Source organism: Colius striatus, chromosome 1 (assembly GCF_028858725.1).
Source record: "Colius striatus isolate bColStr4 chromosome 1, bColStr4.1.hap1, whole genome shotgun sequence".
In the NCBI taxonomy this organism is placed as follows: domain Eukaryota; kingdom Metazoa; phylum Chordata; class Aves; order Coliiformes; family Coliidae; genus Colius; species Colius striatus.
In genome coordinates, this window is record NC_084759.1 from 31,366,335 (window position 1) to 31,380,864 (window position 14,530).

Here is a 14,530-nt window from a genome sequence, read left to right on the forward strand (position 1 = left end):
TGTCCTATTACTTGTTACTTTGGGAGAAGAGATCAGCCCCCATCTCACTACAACCTCCTTTCAGGTACAGAGTGATCATGTTTCCTCTCAACCTCCTCTTCTCCAGGCTAAACAACCCCAGATCCCTCAGTTGCTCCTCATAGGACTTGAGCTCCAGTCCCTTCACCAGCTTCATTGCCCATCTCTGGACATGCTCCAGCACCGTCATGTTCTTCTTGAGTGAGGGGCCCCAACTGAACACAGTACTCAAGGTGCCGTCTCATCAGTGCTGTGTACAGAGGAACAATCATTTCCCTGGTCTCATTGTTCATATTCTGACACAAGCCAGGATGTCATTGGTCTTCTTGGCCACCTGGGCACACTGCCGGCTCGTGTTTGAAAGATCCAGTTCTATCATTTTAAAGATGTTTGAACTCCTTATTAAAAAGTTACAGTATGAAAGCATGAAGTTATGAACTAACTTTCAGGGGTAAACTGTGATGGAAGTGGCAGACAGTTCAAGAAAAATTATCATCCTACCACCACCAGACACTGCAAGTAGACACTGTATCTTTCATTACTTAAGTTAAAAGGCCAACCTTAACCACATGACCAGTAACACTTGGCTCCAGTCAGCAAGAATTTGTGCAGACAAATACATAGCTTGTAATGGAACCTACCTGAGTAATACAGAGGTGACTTTTTTCCCCAGTTTAATTTACAGTTACAGCAGCACTAGCTGTTTCATCACGCAAGGCAGTTTCTCAAGAAACACACATTACATACCACACCATCAGATGACAATGTAAGAAACATCCATAAATTGTCACAGTAAAACCCTAATATTACTTCTGTGTCACAGATATGACCAACAGTATTTGCTTTGAACCCTGCAGTTTATTGCTGCCATACTCTAACTAGAATTTTAAAGTAATATTTTTTTTAAGTGACTGAGAAAAAAAATGTTATGTAGGTATAGAAAAAAAAGTCACCACAGGAATTCTCTTTTTTTGTCAGTAAGGACTCAACCTTCTTGTGCAGAGCCAAAATATACATTTATGAGAACTTTTATGCTGCTAGGATGTATGTGTTTCATACTAAACGTTGAATAATTTTGTTCAGTCCCACTGTGGCCTTTGACCTTTATATATTCAGTGGCTAATTTTATTACTCATTTTGATGCCTCTCTAAAAATCAGGAAACCTGTAGACAGTGCGAGCAACTCTCACACAAAAAAGTAGGAAAAACTACTATAAATTGGAAAAAAACATGGTAAAGACTGCTCTTGGACCAGAAAGACATTCCAAAGCACTCTGATCATTGCACAGTCTGTTTTAAGAAACGGCTGCTGTCTGCTTTAAAGTTACTTTGCCATTTATAAGGTCTATTAAACAGTGTATCAGCATTTGCTAAATATGCAACAATTTGAAAGTCAGTTCCTCGTCAACTGTATTGCCACTTTATACACTTCCTGAAGTAAGGGGTTGTGGGGGTTATTCCCCAACAATAAGGGCACTATCAGAACACAACCATAATCAAAATAAAGGCTTCATACTATACAGCAATGGTTAGTACCAGGTGTTTGTCCCACTGACAAAAACAAAAGTAAATTTTTACTTTTTAGCACGGAGTAGGAAAACTAGGTAGGAAACAAACCTGGATTCTGTTGTGGCTCACAGATCAACAAATCCCATATGGTTTATTACAGCTAAAAATATTTCAAGTTGAAGTATTAAGTTCCACTTATTAGTCACCTATTGGAACATATGTATGATGATATACATTGAAATCTTCATTTCAACCTCTCACAGGTAAAAAAAAGTAATTTTTTTGTCTAGTTCTGAATCATTTCAATATCCCCAGAAGAACAAAACTAAATAAAACTTTCACAACATAATGTGCATATTTGTAAAAAAGAATACATTTAAAACCATTCCTTCTGAGCACACATTGGTATTAACAATCCTTCTTTTTCTGGTATGGAATGCAACAAATAAGAGAAAATTAATATTACCTTATGTTAACTGCCTGACCAATATTAGTCATAGCTGATGTCATGATTTCAGTAGTAAGGCTTTCAGCAAAACTGACTCCATCTTGTCCAATACCACTGTCGGCTGTCAGACTTGTGTAACTCAGCTCTCCTTCTGCTTTCTCTACGGCCGCAGTAGCCCCCTTGCCAGAAAACACCATCTTCTGTTCCACATCAACGTGAATTTTAGGAATATCAAGCTGAAATGCTCTTGATTTTTGACAAGCATCAGCCAACCTAGAATGAAGAAAATGCCTCCCTGGAATGGAGGATTCTTGTACAGACAGATGATGAGATGTACTTTCCGTACAGTACCGATGTTCCTTCATACTGCAGCATCTACACACAGTTCCAGAAAAAGGAGACAGCTTCTCAGTATGTGAGAGCCTATCCCCATTTTTTCTGTTTTCGGCCACATGGAGAACAGCTGACTCTAAACTCATTTCTAGAGTATCATCTGCTACTTTCCTAGCATACTGTTCTATAGCTTCAATTATACCTTCACTGTAGCCATTTTCATTTAAACTGCCTGTACTATGATACAGTTTATGATCTGGGGAGAAAGGATGAAATGTCCTAGAAAATCCTGTTTTAATAAGATCACCCGTGACTTCATCAAATTCAGTCTTTTTATATAAACAGGAATCTGTCAGAGACTTTGGCAAACAAGCTCCTGACATTTTCAGTTTATTCCTGACGTCACAAGTGATACTGCGAACAAGGGATTCCGAAAAATCTAACAACTCTGCGTGTTGTGTTCTCCGTGTGCTGAGATTCCTTTCACACATTTGGTCTTCACAGCGATAAATGCTGCTTTTCATTTGCTGCACTGCACCTTTATTCACTGCTTTGAGCAGTTCCAGCTTACCATTTACCTGTGCATTTTGACCAGGTAACAACTTTCTGTTGTATCTCAATCTGTTTTTTCTTGCAACTTGCTGTAAGCCTGACTTGATAGACTTGTAAACGAGCCTGCTAGCGTACTGATCCATTAACAGTTCAGCATTACCACCTTCTCTTTTCAAAACTCGGATGATATGATCTGCGTATTCATCCGTCACACTTTCACAGCTTGGGTATTTGGAAGTCAAACCTGTCACACCTGAACCCTGTGGCAAAGGAAGCACAGATGAGTCTCTCTCCCCTGACCACTGGTCCCGCATTGGACCACATTGTTCTTTTGCACTATAATCTTTATCACCTTTTCTCAAGTGAAGGCAATCCACCTGACAGTTAACCCGCTTCAACCTCAACAGTTTACAATGCCTTGATTTCACTATTTTCTTGGCCTCATTGATTACTTTTCCTGCCATATCACCTGCATAATTCCATAAAGAACTGCATGTCTCTTCTGGGATATTCATGAACCCAGTGTATCCACATCTTTTGTTTTGCATACCTAACTGAACCTGACCATGCACTTCTCTTCCGTTTGTTTTACCATCCAAATGGGAAGCAGCCATTTCAGTTGCTATTGAAATTATTTGGCTAGCTATGCTGTCTGCATATTGAATCGTTTGTTCTGAATGCTTCACCTTCTCCACAGGCATTTCAGAATGATCTTCATCTTCACTACTTTCCACTTCTTCAGAAAGCGACCGCATGAGTTTCAGCATAAATTCCTCATTTTCCAAAGAGTCACATTCAGTTTCAGACAGACCAGTAACAGAGGGATTGTATGGTGTGGACGGTGGTGTTGCAGGTGCAAATTCTTTTGCTAGTTCTCCTTTCAATTTCTTGGAAAGCTTTCTTAGGTTTCGTTCAGAACTATATTGATATGGCACCAAAGGAGTTGGTGGGGGTGTACCTGGCATTACACAGGTACTTCCATCTTTGAGACTCGATTTATCTTCCCCCTGCAAAGCATCTTCCCTGCTAAATATCACTGAAGAAAAGCTATTTGCATGCAGAAAAGAGTCAGCCTGTCTGTAAGTCAATGGTCCTGATGATGTTTTCTGAGTATCATGTTTTTTTGAAGGCCTGTTTAAACATGTTATTGAGGAGCTTCCTGTACCATTGAAGTCCTCTACAACCTGCCTAGCAAAAGTCACAGTGGAACAAGTCGGTGGTGATTTTGAAGAAAACCCGTGTCCTTTTCGTTCCCGACAACAATCTTTAGATTCTGGAAAACACTGAACAGGACGAGTTGGAGTAAGAAGAAATCTACATGGATTATTCAAAGGCATTTGCTGTCCCATAATTACAGAAACATTAGTTTGTTTCTCAGCCTCCTGCTTCTTCACACATTGCTCTCTTCTACGGATATCTGCACAAGTCTGTATGCTCACGTTACAGGCTAAATTCTCACTAGCGCTGCACGCCACAGCTTTACTTTCATTCACAGACTGTTTTACAACATACTTGGGCAAGGGATCTACAACCATACTCTTGGTGAAATCTTCACCACTACATTGCACATAAGATTTTTTATCTATTATTTTTCTTGTAAAAAAATCTGTATACTCTTCTACAGCTTTTGTTACTCTGGATGAGCTTATGGCTTCATAAGCTTCATTTACTATCATATCTACCATAGTTCCAGAGAAAGTTTTAATGCCTTTTGACCCACTTGTTAATTCTGAATTTATGTTCATTCCAGATGTGGTGTTTGTTTGTTTGTTATCGTTTTGTTTATGTAGGAGTGATGGAGTACTTCCAGTACTTGGACTGTGATCTGATGTTAGGTATATGTTTCTGAAAGAAGTTACTTCCTCCTCTCTCTTTCTGCTTGTGAAAAACGGGTGAGCGGAGTCTTCGCACACTTTCACATTGTCATCAGAACTCGGAGCAGGGAATACTTCTGCTTTACAAGCATCAGAGGAAACCTGATGATGACAGAGAGCTCTTCCAGCTAAGGGCACCGGTATTGAACTTACAACACCAGAGGTGCAAAACAGAGCTTGCTGTACTGTATATTCCTTCTTGGAATCTTGGATTGGGTTCAGTGCTACCCTATCATTTAAATTAGGAAAAACTGTGGAAGTTCGAGTTGACTCCACCATACTTTCTGCACTCACGTATTTAACGTTGTCCATGGAAACACTAATGGCTGCTTGTGTTGTGAAAGTTACATCAACCTGAGACAGTTCAATAAAAGCCTCCTGGATGACAGATTCAGATAAATCTCCGGCATAGGATCTTACCACCTTGTCTTCATAGTCAAATGCTGAAGGCTGCGCAGCTGTAGGTGTCGATGGATAGGAAAACTGGCATACTTCCATGACTCCTTCAAACACAAGCTCTTCAGCAAGGTCTGCCGCAAACCGTGCAACGGTGTTGGTGAATATTTGTTTCTTCACGTGTCGCAGCTCTTTCAAAGCACCAGTTATAGCTTCACTCACCAAAAAGTTTGCTATCCCATTAATGGCCCGCTCTTTCAAGGAGATTGCTCTACGTCTTCCAATCTCATAAAAAGCCATTTGAAAGACCGAAGAAGTCAATCTAGCAGCCAAATGACAAAGTGCATTGGTGCATGAAGAAACACCTTTCTGCAGGTCTTTAAATGCACTGCCGAAACTTTTTTCAACTAATTCAGCTGCAAATTTTTGAATGCTATCTCTAATCATTAATGACTTATGTTTGGATTTTGCTTGTTTATCTGTCTCCTTTCCAGTCTTCATTTTTGCAGCTTGACCTTTTTTCTCTTTCAAAGCAATCCCTTTGGGTTCAGAATCATTTCCGGTGCATACTTGTGATGAGAATTCAGAATGAAAAACAGAACCCAGTATCTCAGATGAAACACTATCAGCATATGCTGAATAGCTATTATAAATCGCATCGTGGTGATTTTGACCTGTCCCATCTCCACCAAGATTAATCCGACACAAACATTCAGAAGAACCACAACTCCCAAGTGGACTGAAAGCTGATGACCTAATAGGGCTGAAGAAGCCTCCATTCTCTTCCCCGGATGTTTTAACTGGGCGAGGGGAATCTGGGACATCAAAACCGCTACTATAGGGGGATTCCAGTTTACGAGGAGTTGGCTTCTTTACATTGGCAGGGAGAGTGGGACGATCAGACTTGAATTTCTGAGGATTCATTGCAACACTTGCAGATGACAGTTTTTCCTGTGCAGTCCTCCTTTTCTGGGTGGGGTTCCCCAGGATGGGATCTCTAATAACTTTACAAGAGTTTTCCAAGGCTTCTTCCAGCTCATCAAACTGATCAAAGCTATCAAAAAATTCACTTACTTCAGAGTCTGAATCCTCTATACCATCTTTCACTACTGGAATTTTTGGTAGCTGAAGCTTGGCCTTCAAACTTTTCTGATATCCTTCTTCATCTAAGAAGATGATGGGGCTTGGGCTGGAGCAATCTGACTCAGAGGATTCAGCTGGAGAGGAAGAAAAAAACGTTTTACATAAAAAATTCACACCTTGATCAGAAGGATTGTATGTCTTATAGAAACTCCTTTGTATCCAAGGATCAGAAATTGAGGTTGTAACCGAATTCTTCACTGAGGACAGTTCTTTAAGTCCCAAAATATCAACTAAAGTAGAAGATCTGGCAGATGACTTCCGACGTACAGAACCCACAAGGATCTTTGAGTCAACAGCTTCTAAACTTTGAGCAGAAATGGTCTGAGAAGCAGCATCTCGATGGTTTTGAGAAGTAAAGCTGCATACACCTGAGAAGAAAAAAAAAAAAAAAAGACTGCTTCAAACCAAGAATTTTCACAGAACTACAGAAAACATCAAAACCAGATTTTGATGGCAACTGCAGGGCTTGTTATTGTTGCAAAATGGTTGCGTGCCTTTCATGATTAAACTAACCTTTCAAATCCTATTATAGTAATTTAATCACTGGCAACTGCATCTGACACCCAGATTAGAATCTTTGGTTTAGCAGTTGATAAAACTGGTGTACAAAGAACAACAAAAAAAATTCAATTGCATAACATCCCTTTACAAAATATGATTAATGTGAAAAAACTCCTATTCATTTACTTTTACTTTTCTCATAAAATCCTGACAGCCTATTTTTCAAATGACAATTTCTACAATACCATGCAAGAATTTACCAGCACTTTGTATCTTTGAAGGCTCATCTTCATCTAAGTGTTCAAAAGCAGTGACAAAATCATCCTCAATTGAAGAAACTGACTGATTAGTGTCATCATCTTCTCCATGGGATGTCTCTGATTGATGTTTTTGCGATGAGGTTATTCCCACTGCATATCTTATGCCTGTGGTATATTTGCTCAGCAAGGTAAATATATAATCAGCTTTGATCCTTGGGAATGAAGGAGACAGTCTCATCACACAAACCACTTCAGGAAGCTGATTCTTGAAAGAGAGAGCAACAAGAAAACAAACTTAATTTTAGAATGATTTGCACTGGCAGGAGTAGCAAAAGGTTCCTACAACGTGTTTTTATGTACAGTAAACAACTTACAAATATTTTAATGATAAGGCAATGAATGGAACAGTTTAGGTAGAGTGATAGTTAAAAATCACTTAACACATTTTCATAGCTTCTGCATTCTGTATTAATCATTGCAATAAGACAAAAAACAGGTTCTGTAATGCAACCCTGACAACATTTACTCAAGAGTCTATTAAAGAATGCATGTTAATAATCCGTAGAGGAAGACAGTATTTCAAAGCACAACTATGCTGAATACTACTTCAGTTTATAGGATACTTGTTTCTTCCAGGTATTTTTTGCCTTACATGCAATATAATTACATTTAACATGCAGGAGACAACGTGGCTATAAAAACTTTGCTCTAACAATATTTATAATTGGAAATAATATAATTAGCATAATACTAATCCTCAAGATAATGTTGAAATATAAATAATGGAAATTACACAATAAACATCATCTAAAATTGCAAATTAGTCTTCAGTAAGGACAGAGCCCGCTGAGTTTTAAGAACAACTGACATTCTCATCAGTTCTGGCACCTATGTTTCAAGATGAGAAGTCTGCCGAGGATGAAAGCTACATCTGAGCAGAGCAGAGATAGGTAACTTGACAAGTTTCATCTTCTTTAAAAACCCGCAGTGAAAAAAATTAGCAGAAGCATGGGATCAGCATAATAATTTAATATTTGTTAAAACAACCATAAAAGCAACAAGTTTATTTTGACATTTTCTAACATTCTTTTTAAAGAAAGCACAGAAATATAACAACACTATTGCTACTGTGGCTGAGATGGCCTCCAATCAAAAGCAAGAAAAGGCATGACATGACTAAACACTTTACAATGCTTCTGTAATTGAAACACGCAAGAAGACACAAAACTCCTACCTGAGGTTTTATGGCATAAGGTTTTACCAAGGTTTTCTTTATATCTTTTAAAAACATAACCTCGTTTTCTTTTAGTTTACACAACTGGAGTGATTTCAGAACATCTGGAAGCTCTACCGAAACAGCTGCCAACTCCTGATTCAAATAGACAAACATTTTGAGAACACAAAGTGAAGAAAATAATATGCAAGTCATAACAGTTTTGATGTCATATCCCCTCTAAATAGTAACAGCTGCTAATTTTGGTAAAGCTTCTATTTCTCTCTACTTCTTGACTCATTTCCCACTTATTTTCTACAACTATGTTGTAAAGCTCATGTAAACAGGCTTTAATTTAGTCCACACTCATCTCCAGCTCACTCCTCTATGAAAAGAAATTCCACTGGTTCTCATGGGTCAGAAGAGGCTTAAAAGTCAAACAGGAGAATCTTGTTGGCACTGAAAAGCAGATGCACATCCCAGAAGGTACACAACTACAAAGAGAATACTGAACTCGGTTAATAATGGTTCTCAATGGATCTCTACATGCTCTTGGGATACTTTATATACCTCCTATTACAAAAGCAGGAACAACGCACTTCTTTAAGCATGATCTCAGATAACTTTAAGATTTACTTAATAGAGAAAAGGCCTCTGAAAGATTTATGTTTGGGTTTTTTTTTAACAGTTCAAACACTACTGATTTTGACAGTACAAAGCAAGTCTCCATAAGCCTCTCCAGCCCTATTTTCCCTAAATTCCATCTAATTCTACATAATCAAACAGTTCCTACCCATATCTAAAAGAGTATCACTAGCATCATTTGACTAATGAGCAATACCAATACAACTTTGAACACAAATGGATTCAGAGTTTCCATTTTTCACTTTTAAATATCAGCAAGCTATTACAGCAATCTCTATCAACATCTAGACAGAGTAGAAGTATGGAACTGCACTGTAAGCATGTATCTTATGGATTATACTGATGTGTACATTGCACAGGAAGATTAAATCTTTAACTTTTTAAAATGACATAGCACAATCCCACCAGGCTACCACACTTTCTGTTGTTTTAAAACCGTATTCCCTCATCTAGCTCTCCAGAATCGTGTCTTCAGGCATAACCATAATACTGACTCCTGGTCAATTCAGTGAAGGTTTAGCTTTGCAGAGGACACTTGTACCATATTTTAATGTAAACTCTAGTAAGAAGAAGGTTTCAAACTACAATACTGATATACAAGGGCTTAACAGCAACAAACCCAAATCAAGACAAACAAAAAACCTCAAACATAAAAACCCCAAACACCATCCCCTCACAAACACACAAAAAAAACCACCCCACAATCAGTCAAACCCCTTCGCATCCCGAACTTCCCCTCCACAAACAACTCCTTGTTCCTCTAAATTTCAGTAAGGTGTTCCAGACCATTCTAATGCAAAAGACTGACCTAAGTAATACTTTAAATACTTATAAAACTTAATATTATCATATTAATGATTTTCACCCTTTCCATTATATTTCAAACTTTGGTTTTTAAATGCTCAACACACTTGTATTTCATTACTCAAACACCAAAAATCCTTCATTTAAAAAAAAACCAACCAGATACTATTCAGTAGGTACCACCAGTGCTGAAGAACATTATTTTCCAACAGAGATCTATACTGTACCTGCAAATGAGCAGTACCCATCTCTTCAGCAAAACCTATAAATGTCATCTGTAAAATAAATACATGAACACACTGAAATACAGAAAAAAACTTCTGCAGACATCTAAGAGTTTAAAATACAGCAGGCTTTACCATAAAGCTTCATTCTACTGTCATAAAAAACGTACCTTAGGGTAGCATGTAGCTTGCTCAAAGAGCAGCACATAGTCTTTATGTAAACAATGTTATGCTGACTTGTGAAAGGGCTCATCAGACTAAAGAGCATATACAATACTAAAAATCCTCTACACTGAAATTTTCTAGTGATCTATTGGCTGGTATACGCCAAGTAACATACACAAGCCTCACTACATCTGTTAAAATTCACATGGTTTTGCAAAAAGATCAGTGTTTACCTCTCCCTGCTTTAGGCTGGATGCATATTTCACAGTTTCAGTCTGAGATCTGCCCTAGCTAACAGGCTGTGATACATTTGGATCTACTAAAGAGAGTAAAATGCCAACACATTATACAATTTACCATGTAAATTGACTAGCCCAAGGCCAAAACACAACAGATAACTTAAGCCCCATGTTTGCATGTAATATCCAAATAGACAAAACTCTAAGTAAACAAATAGGAAACCTCAAAACAAAAAAAGTCTGTCAGGCTCAGGAACCACAAATACATCAGAAATGTCAGCTTTACATCAGGTTTTGCGCTTGTGAAGAGAGGAGATATTTTATCACATACTGTCCTTCTCTTATGCCTAAAGGTGTCTGCTATCATTCAACACAAACAGACCAAACAGTTGATGTTTTGGTTTAGCTTCATTCTTCAGTGAAATGTTTCAAACAAGACTCCCTGAGTTCTCCTTTCCTATTTCCCTAATGAGGAATCAACAGGGTATCTGCATGCTCCCAAGGCATTTATTTTTAAAACAAGTAAGAAAATAAATTTTGCTTCCATTCTGTACATATGGAATATAGCACAAAGATTAAATACATCCACTGATGTGTGAACTTAACTTTGATATGGCTTGGATGCAAATATTTCAGAGCACCGTGCAACAGATTTAATTTCATGTATTCAAGACACAGCTCATACTAAATTTGACTCAGTTACTTCTGTTATTCTATGGTAGTCAGTTGGTTATAATCATTTGTTATTAATTGGTTCATTCTTGCTTTTTATTTCAGGAGATCTAATGCTAGGAAACGACTGTGCCCTCAGAAAAGGTCTTCCTGTTTACAGTCACTTAGCTTTATTTCAGTTATGACAACACCATAAATAGAAACAATGCTTTGCAGTAGCATTCCAAATTACTCCTGATAGATTACAGGTCTCCAGAAGCATATTCACTTTGTTAACTATGAAATTACGTTTGAGTAACACACCCTTCAACTCCTACAGCTTTTCTTCAGTTCCTACATCTTTTATCTGCAAGACACTTTTCAACTTCTACATCTTTTTACCTGTACCATACCAATTTAAATGACTTCAAAAAAACCTATTTAATTGAAGAACATTTTGGGAGGCTTTAGAGTTTGTTGCCGTGGGGTTTTTTTTAGTAGGTTGTTTTGGTGTTTTTTATGGGTATTAACTCTTAAATGCCCTTTTCCTCAAGATAATGATTCCAACCCTTTCTCCCATGGGATAACTCATTGTGCAAGACAGAGTAGTATGTAGGAGTCATAGTTTCACACCAATAGAGGTCAGTCAGTCCACATGTGCATTGATGGGCCATCAGATTGCTGTCAAAGAGCCTACACCACTGCTAAGTCTACCTATCTTTGTCACAATGACTACGCTAATTTAGATTTCTTTATTGTGCCCAAACTGCAGTTTCCACAGAAAAACAAACTCCTTTTAATACCTCAAATATGTCTGAAGTTAGGATACCAGTTCAAAAGTTCTTGGGCAGTAGGTCAGGGAAATGGAAGGCAGTTAACACAAGCCTTCTTTTAAAAACAGCATATGAGACACTGTATTTGAAGGTTATCATAACCTACAGTCATAGAGGAAATTAATTAAAATGGTACAGGAAAACCTAAATTCTGGTTTTTATAAATCTGAGTCATTATATCTGCAGTTCTAATAACGTTCTTTTAATGTTCTGCATATAAGTGTCTTTCTCCATATTTTCATAAGAAAGAAATACCTGTTCTATGGAAGGATATTGACCCTCTTACATTTCAATGAGAGGACTCTTAATTGCTTGAGTTAATAAGATAACTAAATATAGTCAGCTATCTTTCTCCATGGGGACCAGCACTGCAGGCACACATTGCTGGCTATTCATCAGGTATTTGGCCAAGACATTAAGAAGGGGAGGTGTCAACGTTTGAGGGGGTTTATTTTCTAGAGCATGGTGTGTCTGAACACTGACAAAGTTTAGTTTGCTTCTCCACTGTTTGGCTCTTCTTACCTCTAATCTGTCACAGTTCACTCTTGCAGAAATACAGCTTCTTCCCTACTCCCCAAACATTACATATTGCCACAATCTCCTCAACACCTGTCCAGTCTCAAAAACCCTGCTGTTATTCAGGCAACCTTAACTCATCTGTGCTGGTCACAACCTGTCTCTTCCCTTCCTCCTGCTACTCCTTATTGAATTATCCTTCTTCTACAACCATTTCCTGAGCCCTTTTTGATTAATTCCTCCCTATCTCAGCTCCTTCTCCTGGCCAGTTCAGGTCAGCCTCTTCTTCTCTAAGCAACTTGTCAGGCCTGTCAACTACTACTTCATAGTGTTCTAAGACAATAAGAGACAGATGGTACCCATTACTTCTTTTTTTCTTTTCCCTTTGGAGAAGCTGCTGTTAGTCTTGTAACTCAAACAGCTCTAGTCATTCCTCCTCACAGCTTAAGGTCTACTCAGACAGTCCTGCATTCTACCTGGGTCTACTTCTCTCCAGACCTTGTTCAGCTTTTTGCCCATCGGTATTAATATAAAAGAAATCTAGATCTGCAGTTTTGAGGCTTCAGCTTCTACCATTTAGTACAGGGCAAACAACAGCAATCACTAACTTTTGTCTTCAGACCTGCAGTAACAAAATGTTCTGCTACTTCTTCGGGATACAATCTGTACAACCCCAATCCCAGGAGCGCTCATAAACACAGTACACGCACTTACACAATTCTTACGAAATTAATCAATCTACATTTTGGGGGGTTTTAGTTTCACAAATCCTATAAAAGCAGAGAAATGTCATATTGAAATGTCACAGCTCTTTTCAAGAGTACAAAGACTGAATTCAAGAACGACAACAGAGGGTACAGTTTTTATGGCCAGTAACTTGCAACATTGTTCACATTTAGTGTTCTGCAACTTCCCATACTGCTTCAAGCTAAATAGTTATCTATCATAGCCACAAAATACACACAGTCAGGTTATGCCAAACCTCAATGAAATAATCGTGTTCTTCTTGATTTAGACATTCCTCTGCTGATACATTGCATAAGTCCTTTTTGCTGTGCAGCAGTGACTTCATAGAGTGCAGTACACTCTCACCAAAACTCTGAAAAACAATGGAAAAAAAGATAAGAGACTTTTTGATACAGGGTCCACCCATCTATCCCCTGCACCACACAGGTTTCCTTACTCTAAGTACTATTTCAAATTACTTTGTATATAGATCACAACGTTTGATATTTAACTTTCTTTTCATGAAACTGAAATAGAGAAGTTGTTTTCTTCAAGGAAGAAAAAAACCTATTACTCCAAAAGAAGTTGTTCATTCTGTATTTAAAAAAAAAGTGAGAACTTGCAGACTCGGAAAAAAGAAACAGATGAACCCAAGAGAAATCCAGGCCCCATCTATTTCTTTGCATCAAAGTCTGCATGTGGAACTTTTTCATCATCTTTTCCTTAAAAAAGATAAAAAGCAAATTTAGCCAAGAAAAGTAGCAAAAAAGATAGGGAGGAAGAAGATAAACAAAACCAAAAAAAGAAAGAAAATCCATACACACTTTCCTATTCCTTGCAGAATATGAAACAACTGTAACTTAAGCCCATGTAAATACTTCTTGCAACATTTCTTAAATATACACTCATGGTGACATGCAAACACACACAGATGGCTAAAAAAGGCTTAAGAATGAAAGACTTTCTCCCAGCATAAGTGCAACAGAACCAAAGAATAATCATCACTGTAATCTGAAGGCAAATAAAACAAAATGACAGAACAACAGAAAGTGGTGCACTCAGACCGTAAGGAAGACAACATCCTCTCACTTCTTTTAGGAATTTAACAACCTATTCTTTTAAAACTTCATTTTCTCTAGCAAATGCTGAAGTTACAAAGAAAAATATAATCATGACACAGTTATAAATTGTTACTTATTCTCTATACAACTGCCTTGTTAAAAATGAAGTGAGAAAACTGTGTCAAACTTACAACAAGATACTGCAAAATTGCAAAGTTTCTTCAACAATGGTCTGAGTGCTAGACAGCCAAATTTAGTCAGGAAATGTTTTGCAATTTTGATATCCCCACAGCAAAAACAGTACCTTTATGGTTATAAGTAATCTTATGTATTACCTTAAAGATCATTTATTATTTTCCTCTGTAGGAAGAAAAAAGGGTATCATATCCTACTATATGGGAAACCAAATTATTATAGCA

General features: G+C 37.7%; 1 protein-coding gene across 5 annotated transcripts in view; it reads right to left on the minus strand.

The window, feature by feature from the left end:
- The window catches only part of AKAP11 (A-kinase anchoring protein 11), a 46,185-nt gene that overhangs the window by 18,164 nt on the left and 13,491 nt on the right, over positions 1–14,530 (minus strand). For 3 of the 5 annotated variants that reach the window (XM_061995100.1, XM_061995084.1, XM_061995074.1), the window contains exons 3-7: positions 13,307–13,423; positions 9,924–9,971; positions 8,269–8,403; positions 7,035–7,299; positions 1,994–6,641 (exon numbers count right to left, since the gene is read on the minus strand). In XM_061995100.1, the coding sequence (XP_061851084.1) occupies positions 1,994–6,641; positions 7,035–7,299; positions 8,269–8,403; positions 9,924–9,971; positions 13,307–13,423 (5,213 nt within the window). The remainder of the gene's footprint in view (positions 1–1,993; positions 6,642–7,034; positions 7,300–8,268; positions 8,404–9,923; positions 9,972–13,306; positions 13,424–14,530) is intronic. The other 2 variants (XM_061995107.1, XM_061995093.1) reach the window with 2 other exon arrangements.